The sequence below is a fragment of the Octopus bimaculoides genome, chromosome 22, assembly GCF_001194135.2.
Source record: "Octopus bimaculoides isolate UCB-OBI-ISO-001 chromosome 22, ASM119413v2, whole genome shotgun sequence".
Lineage (NCBI taxonomy): Eukaryota > Metazoa > Mollusca > Cephalopoda > Octopoda > Octopodidae > Octopus > Octopus bimaculoides.
In genome coordinates, this window is record NC_069002.1 from 14979776 (window position 1) to 14989201 (window position 9426).

The following is a 9426-nucleotide window of genomic DNA, read 5'->3' on the forward strand; positions in this document are numbered from 1 at the left end:
CTTAATTTTTCTGAAGCAATAAAAAAGTTGAGAAGATTACCAATGCTTTTGAAGAGTGAAAGTATGAGTTAAACGTTATGTTTAATTTGAAAAACGAAAAGAATTTACCACTATTTTTTTAAAATTTATATTTTAACGATTATAACTGTTTTTACTGTTTTTTGTTTCTATAGTACTTTAAAATTCAAATAATCACAACAAATTTTAAAGAAATTTCTATAATCCATGAGATATTCAACTGTTTAAGACCCAATATGGAAGTGCCTCAATAAAAGCAAAAAGTATACATCTTTGGTTCCAACTGGTCAAGAGAACAAACTTGAAAGCTCAATTGCTTTATCAAGCTTATCTGTGATAAGCCAGCTTAATCTCCATCATATAAAAGTCCTGAAAGGATTGGGATTTAACAATGGATGATAATGAAAATTCTCATAAAGAATTTAATGATAATTTCTTAGAGCAAGTTGATCAGCTAGATATAGTATCTATTTGCAACTAGATGAACTGGGCCAGTGAAGGGCCTGCAGGCACAAAGACATTCTGTCGAACTGTTGGCCAGTCAGCTAAGAGCCTATTGGTAGGGTCAGGTGCAATTTGAAAAACATAGGTGCAGGTGTGGCTTACCGACCACATGGTTCAGGGGTCAGTCCTATTGCATGGCACCTTGGGCAAGTGTTTTCTACTATATATAGCCTCAGACTGACCAAAACCTTAAGTGGATTTAGTAGATGGAAACTGGCAGAAGCCCGTCATATATGTGTGTGTGTCTTTGTCCCTCACCACTGCTTGACAACTGTTGTTGGTGTGTTTGCTTCCCCTTAACTTAGCAGTTCAGCAAAAGATACTGATAAAATAAGTACTCGGGTTGATTGATTCAAATAAAAAAAATACAAGGTAGTGCCCCAGCATGGCCGTAGTCTAATGACTAAAACAAATAAAAGACAAAAGATTCCTGCAAGTATATACATCATTTCCTAATGAAAATTCTATGTGACCTCAACCAGTAGTTTCTTATAGGAAATTATATATAGAATACTTAACTTCAGTGATTAAATACAATAATTAATTACATTGACTAAAGACAGAAATTTAGCTATTTAGTAAGATGAAAATTTACATTATTGTTATATTTCAGGATGGTCATTTTATTTATTTAGTTTTTTTTTTGTTTTTTTTTTGCCAAATAAACACATGCACTATATATTCATCCTTCACTTGTTTATTATTGTTTTTATTTTATTTATGTCCTTTGTCTGGAAATCTTTTGTCACACATCTGTGAATTCTTCAGCGACTCTTTCCATCCGTGGTCTAAGCAGAGCAGGATGATACACATGGACAGAAAGGGTTGCTGAAGAGGTCACAGATGAGTGACAAAAGATTTCTGGACAATGGACATAAGATAAAATAAGACCAGTTAATAACTGAGTGAAGAATGACTATACAGTGTGTTTATTTGGCAAAAATAAGTAAATAAATGACCATCCCAAAATAGAACAATATTTGTTTCAACGCACAGTTTCACATCAGGGATCTTGCAACATAAATTCATAATGATTTACATTGTTTCTTATTCAATAAAATAAAATAGTTTAAACATTTATTACCATCAATGAGTTGCCATGAATTTTTGGAGACTAAAACGTTACAAGTCAATGTAGCATTCTTTGGATTTATAGCCAAGTTTTCATAACATTCATTGTTAATTTTGCAGATGTCAGTCTGAAAGAAAGAATGAGTACATTTAGCTATAAATAAAATATTTTCCATTTCGTAGAAGTTAATTATCCTTTCACATAAAGGGGACATAACTTGATGTGCTTTAGTTTTCCAGTCATACCACACTGCCTCATCATCATTGGTGCTACACGGATGGGTCTGGTTCTAATTTAACATCTATATTTCTCAAGTATAACTCTTTTTCTCTCTCTGTCTCAGGTTATCTGTCCGTCTCTCCCTCTGTCTGTCTATCCTTCTGTCTGTCTGTCTGCCTCTCTCACACATACGGTACAAATGATTCATCACCAGATGGTGTAGTATCATGATGGAGTACAAGAGATTCCACTAAAACATCAAATATGTTTTATACTAATAATAGATTTAGAATAATAATTTAAAAAATATTGAAAATATATAAGGAAAGTTCAATAGGCGTAGGAGTGGCTGTGTGGTAAGTAGCTTGCTTACCAACTACATGGTTCCGGGTTCAGTCCCACTGCGTGGCACTTTGGGCAAGTGTCTTCTACTATAGCCTCGGGCTGACCAAAGCCATGTGAGTGGATTTGGTAGGCGGAAACTGAAAGAAGCCTGTCGTATATATGTATATATATGTGTTTGTGTGTCTGTGTTTGTCCCCCCAACATCACTTGACAACTGATGCTGGTGTGTTTACGTCTCCGTAACTTAGCGGTTCGGCAAAAGAGACCGATAGAATAAGTCCTGGGGTCGATTTCCTCGACTAAAGGCGTTGCTCCAGCATGGCCACAGTCAAATGACTGAAACAAGTAAAAGAGAAAGAGTATTCTCATTTCTTCGAGGAAAAGAGAAATGTTGACATTCTTTAGAGGATGTGACTAACAAATCTATATGTGTGTGTATACACACACACACACATTGTATGATGAACTTCTTCACAGTTTCTGTCTACTAAATTCCACTGACAGAGCTGGTCAAGCTGAAATTATGACAGAAGACACTCACCCAGAGTGCCATGAAATGGGACTAAACCCAGAAGAAAGTATTTCTTTGATGTTTTCATTCTTCATCTGTTTTAGTCATGGAACAACAGCCATGTCAGGAGAAGCGTTTTTGAACATTTTTACCCAATTGTGTCGTCACCAGGACTTATTCTTTTATGGCCCTCAATAAGTTGTAAAAACAAACGTTTAAATATGAATTGTCAATGTACACTTACCCTTGGGGAACATTTCGTTTCAGTACATTTTTCACAAAGTGAATTAAATGTGACAACCACAAAGCTGTTGGACCAGGTGGAGTTGTCGTTGCTTACAGAAACTTCAAAGACTTTAGCTGATGGTATTTGACATTCAATTTGTTCTTCAGATGAATAAACAGCTTTCATGAAAATATAGTTTCCTGTAGATACAAATTTGTCAGCACCCTTCTGTTGAAGAAAAAGTAAAAAAAGAGATAAATTAATAAAGTGACTCGTTAAGTTAATTAAATAAATACATAAGCAACTTTAATAACTAAAATGAAATAACAAAATATAGAATTATCTAAATAATATAATCCTTTCTACTAAAGACACAAAGCCTGAAATTTTGGGGGAGGGGACTAGCTGATTACATCAACCCCAGTGTTTCACTGGTACTTAATTCATAGACATCAAAAATTTGAAAAATAAAGTCGACCTCACCAGAATTTGAACTCAGAATGTAGTGATGGGCAAAATACCACTAAGCATTTCGTCTAACATGCTTATGATTCTATCAGCACACCGCTTTAATAATAGTAGCAACAACAATAATAATAATAATAATAATCCTTTCTACAAAAAGGCACAAGGCCTGAAATTTGGTAGGACGGGGACTAGTCAGTTACATTAATCCAGAGAAAAATCTGCATCCATAAATTCCTTATGTTCCATGCAAACATGGAAAAGTGGACATTAAAATGATGAACATGTAGCTAATCCTCAAACATATTAAATTTATTTGCACATGGTGCAGGCATGGCTGTGTGGTAAGAAGTTTGGTTCCCAACCACATGATTCCAGGTTCAGTCCTACTGTGTGACACCTTGGGCAATTGTCTTCTACTATAATCTTGGGCTGACCAAAGCTGTGTGAGTAGATTTGGTAGACAAACTGAAAGAAGCCTGTCGTGCATATATATATATATATATATATATATATATACATAAATTTAGTAAATGGAGTAAAATGCATATTTTAAATGAATTCTTTTATTTCCAACATATTCGGTTAAAATGTCTTACGGTTAAGCTGGTTCCTATGTATTTCCCTGAGGAGAAGATTACATCCTTATCAACATCACCTATTCCTATGGAAGGTATAATTTGTAATCTTCGAAACATATGTTGGAAATAAAAGAATTCATTTAACATATGCGTTTTACTCCATTTACTAAATCTATATATTTACTCAAATAACAAGGAGTTTCTACCTCATAAACAGGAGTTACACCACAGTCATTTTGTGATCTTTGCTACCCTGGTATCTATTATCCAATTTATTTTGTCCAAGTTAATTATTAACTAGGAGAAAATAAATGCATATAATATATATATATATATATATATGTATGTATGTATGTATGTATGTATGTATATGTATGTCTTTGTGTCTATGTTTGCTCTCCCACCACCACTTGATGACTGGTGTTGGTGTGTTTGTATCTTCATGACTTAGCAGTTCAGCAAAAGCGAGCAATAAAATAAGTACTACGATTTAAAAAAATAAGCCCTGGGGTCGATTTGTTTGACTGAAACTCTTCAATGCAGTACTCCAGCATGGCCGCAGTCAAATAACTAAAACAAGTAACAAATATTCAGAAGCAGAACCTTGTAACTGATCTGATAAACCTGGGTACTTTAATCTGAGATGAAATAGTGATCCTAATCTCAGTTGCCTTATCCAGATTCAATCATGGATTGGATTTCACTTCTGTAAGGTTACAAAACGAACATTAATTATAGAGTGCTCAAACTGTATAGAGCAGGTGATGAAGCAGTAGTTTTTAAATTGTACTTCTATTTGAAGGTGTATGACCTAGGGGGTTAAACTGTTGCACTCATGATTGCTAGATCATGGCTTCAATTCCAAGATCAGGCAGCACATTGAGTTCCTGAGCAAAACACTCCATTTTATACTACTCTAGTTCTCCTTTTAATCAAAGGGGAGGGTTGGCCAGCTTTCCTAGCTAGCGGGGTCATTTGATGGTTAAAACAATGCAAAATGCATTGTGAACAGCGATATGTAACAATATCAGATAGTCATGTCAGTCACATGGCCACTTTTATATGTCCAGGTGGACTTAGTCATTCAAGAGTTGAGTGACTTAAGTTCTTAGTCATAGACATGGTGTTATGTCCATGGCCAAATGTGAATGAACGACCCTCTACTTGTTGCCCAGCCTCTCTGTAATTCCAGCTGGTCATAGTTCTCCAATAAATATATATAAATCAGATGGCAAAGAATAACATATAATAAGAAAATAACATAAAAATAAAAAAGTAAAATTGCTTAAAAATATAATTAAAAAAATGCAATTAGTTAAAAAAATAATTTCAAAAATATTACATAAAAATGACACAAGAAACACTGATAACAACATAAAAAAAAACATAAAAAAACTTAATGAATATTTACAGTCATCTCTTGTAGTCGGCACATCAAGGTTTCAGAGTCAGTGAATCCTGTACCAGTAATTATTACGGTTTGAATCTTTGTCAGTCGGATATCAATGAGGACAGTGTTCTGAATAAGTTTTGGTGGTTCAGTCTTCTTCAATGAACAATCAGCCCCATCAAACTCTTCTGAACATTGACAGATACCTGGAAAGAAGAAAGAAACAGCTTGAACTTAACATTCATGACATTTTTTAAACTTTCTATGACATAGCTACTTGGGAAATAACTAAATTGACAACCACTTGAGAAATGGCTAAAATGACAGTTGGAATTTACAGAAAGACAAAAGATGAAGACAGGTGTATATAAACAGCAAACAGGTGGGTTAGTTTAATGCTTGGGAAGGTGAGAAAGTCTTTTACATTTCGAGCCTACACTCTTCAACAGAAAGCTAAATTGACAGCTACCTGAGAAATAACTAAATTGACAGCTACTTGAGAAATAGTCAAATTGACAGTCACTTGAGAAATAGCTAAATTGACAGTTGGAATTTACAGAAACACATAAGATGAAGACAGGTGTATATACACAGCAACCAGGTGTGTTAGTTTAAGGCTCGGGAAGGTGAGAAAGTCTTATATTTTGAGCATACACTCTTCAACAGAAAGCTAAATTGACAGCTACTTGAGAAATAACTAAATTGACAGCTACTTGTAAAATAGCCAAATTGACAGTCACTTGAAAAATAACTAAATTGACATGGCTACTTAAGAAATCATGTGCTGATAACTTAGTTATAGTTGAATTTGTTGTAGGGTTGGAGAAGAAATTCAAAGTGTGGAAACAAACACTGGAACCAATGAAGGTTAAAGTTAACTTAGTAAAGATTAATCCTTTTGAAACAACCTGAGACTGCCTCTGGTTCTATGATACAAACTTCCTCTTTTAAAGTGATTTAAATTTAGATATTTTATCAAAATTTCCTGTTATGTTCCAAATATCAACTTATTTCCCATTATTTTCAAGATTAATTAAAACAAAGGCAGTGTGTTTTCAACAGAAATCATCATCATTAGGCGGTGAGCGGGCAGAAACGTTAGCACACTGGGCGAAATGCTAAGCAGTATTTCATCTGCCGTTATGTTCTGAGTTCAAATTCCGCCAAGGCCGACTTTGCCTTTCATCCTTTCGGGGTCGATAAATTAAGTACCAGTTACGCACTGGGGTCAATGTAATCGACTTAATCCGTTTGTCTGTCCTTGTTTGTCCCCTCTATGTTTAGCCCCTTGTGGGCAATAAAGAAATAAGAAATCATCATCATCTTTTAACATCCATTTTCCATGCTGGCATGGACTGGATAGTTTAAGAGGAACTGCCAAAGCCAGGGATTGTACCAGGTTCCATTGTCTGTTTTGGCTTGGTTTCTTCATGTTCCTAACATGAACAACTTCACAAAGTGCACTGGGTGCTTTTTACATAACACCAGCACCAGTGCTTTTTATGTGGCACCAGCACCAAGCATTTTACATGGAACCTTAGCTTTAGGGTATCAGGCAGCTTGGTTTTAGGCTATCAATACAAAAAAGGGTTAAAATAGTAATAAGAAGGTAAACAGACGGGAGTCTGCTACCTTCAGAGAAGCTGTCTTGCTTGATAAAAATCAACCTAAGGCTGTTGTTGTTTAGTCCCAATTTGTCCTGGATACAAAAAAAACTGATTTACATGACTTATTAGAATGTACAGCAAAATGTGCATCGTAGTATTTGTTACAGTTCTTTACATTTTAAGTTCAAATCCTACTGAGGATAACTTTGCTTTTTATTGGATCATGGGGTTTGATAAAGACAAAGAAGCAATCGAGAAGTTATTCTTGAACCAGTGGAATGACAGAATTGGTAGAGCATGAGACAAAATGGTTTATGGAATATGGTTTATTCTGGGGTTTTATATTGTGAGTTCTAAATCCTTGGCTGATAGACTTTACCTATCAACCTGTCTAACATCACAACACCTGGTAAACTGGTTGAGAGGAGTGCATAGTTGTAATTATTCAGGGCATGGTTTGTGAGTAATGTCTTCCTATCAGTGCCAGGCAACTTCAAAAGTAAAGTATTATAAATGCTGCCTTTCCTCCCTGAGACAAAACAGTGAGAGAAAGATACAAAATTTGAGAGAGAGAGTGAGGTGTGGTGGTAGTGGTGGTAATCTCTCCAAGACTGTTTTGCTTCTTGTTTTGATTCTTCAGATAAAGTTAATCATGGATGTATTTATCCAATGATTTCTTCTTTTTTTTTTAAAGATGGTACAGTGTGATTTGAGGAAGACTTGGTTGCTATTTCTTGCAAGTCAAGTATCCACTCAGACGTTTATCTCTTATTGACTTGCATGGTACAAATATCTAGACTCCTGATGAAGATGATGATCAGAGGTTCAATTCTTTATTGAATTATAATGTGATGTGTAAGTTGAGTGATTATATTGTGCCCTTCAGCAAGACACTTAACCTTTTCATTACCTCAGTTGACTCAGCTGAAAATGGGAATTAGTGACAGCTGTGAGGTGGGGGTTTAACTCTATGACAGATTGGTGTCCCATTCAGAGTGGGAGAGTCATGTGACAATTAGTTATTTAAGTATCACGGAAATTGAGGTAAACTCTTAAGCTAACAGGTCTGTCAGCTTGAGACAGAATTATCACAATACAAATATAATGGAACAGATTTAATAAATATGAATAACCAACCCTCTAAACATTTTCCTTGTTTGTTGCAGTCATTGAGACAGAGTCCTTTGGTGAAATTTGCTGGCAGTTTCACGTCTCCTTCTTCTGTCTTCTCCCAGAGATCAACTTCTGTTTTGATGGTTATCATCGTTGCTTCCTTCAGAGTCAAAAGCGCTGTTGTTCTCCAAACTAAATCACCCGTTAGCTACAAGAAGAAAAGAAACTTGATAATAAGGATAATAATAGTAATAATTCTTTTTTTTACTACTAAAGGCACAAGGCCTGAAATTTGGTGGAAGTGGGGGTCTAGGTGATTACACTGACCCCAGTATTTCACTGGTAGTTAATTTATTGACCCTGAAAGGATGAAAGGTTAAGTTGACCTCATCACAATTTGAATAATAATAATAATAATAATAATAATAATAATAATAATAATAACGATAATAATAATAATAATAATAATAATAATAATAATAATAATAACGATAATAATAATAATAATAATAATAATAATAATAATAATTTGACCCAGGAATTGTCAAGAAGGAAGGCAAAACAAACATGTAGATTCCTATTAAATATGAGATGGCTCAACTGTGGAAATTGAAGAAAGTGAGGACTCAATACCTAGAACCTAGATCACAAGTACTTCAACAAAGCTGCTTGAAACCAGTGTGGAGATTTATACTAACCATAGAACCTATGTAGAGCAAAATAGATACTAGCATTGAAAGCTGTGGAATGTATATTAAGTAGTCCTGGTTTTACTGTGCATAGCAAACAATTGAGATTGTCAAGGATGGAAATCATTTAATCAGAGGCTTAACTCAATTAGAGGCATTAATCAACAAAAAAGACATCATCATACAATAAGCTAATTGCTAAAAAAATTAAGTAACACACTCACGCACAAAAGATGATGCGGAAAGCTACTTACATGTAAATCTGTTGTACAAGATTCTATGTAATTCTCTATAGAGATAGATGGTAATTTCTGAATGACTTTAGCAACCTCAGTGATCATAATAAATTCTTGACAGTAGGTCTTGGCTTGTTCTAAGGTGATGTTGCTGGAAATATCCTGACACGAAAAAAAAAAAAAAAAGAAAAACCATGAGGAGAGATTGTAAATGCATAGACTTAATTTAGTTTTTGGAAGAAAAAATATTTTTTTAGAAATAGGATAATTTCAAAAAATAATGGACAAAAAATATAATTATTAAGTTACACTTGTGTATCAGTTTGGGGCAAAACCAGTTAGAGTTGTTGTAGTTATTACACATACACACACACACACACACACACACACACAAGTGGATGCAGCTTCTTTTATGTTCAATCCTTTGTCTTTTTAAAAAGTTATCCTTCA

General features: G+C 34.5%; 1 protein-coding gene across 1 annotated transcript in view; it reads right to left on the reverse strand.

Moving 5' to 3' along the window:
• Positions 1-9426, reverse strand: part of LOC106880038 (uncharacterized) — a 456507-nt gene that overhangs the window by 44897 nt on the left and 402184 nt on the right. The window contains exons 191-195 of the mRNA XM_014929839.2: positions 8995-9138; positions 8076-8259; positions 5353-5537; positions 2914-3123; positions 1607-1721 (exon numbers count right to left, since the gene is read on the reverse strand). Coding sequence (XP_014785325.2) covers positions 1607-1721; positions 2914-3123; positions 5353-5537; positions 8076-8259; positions 8995-9138 — 838 coding nt within the window. The remainder of the gene's footprint in view (positions 1-1606; positions 1722-2913; positions 3124-5352; positions 5538-8075; positions 8260-8994; positions 9139-9426) is intronic.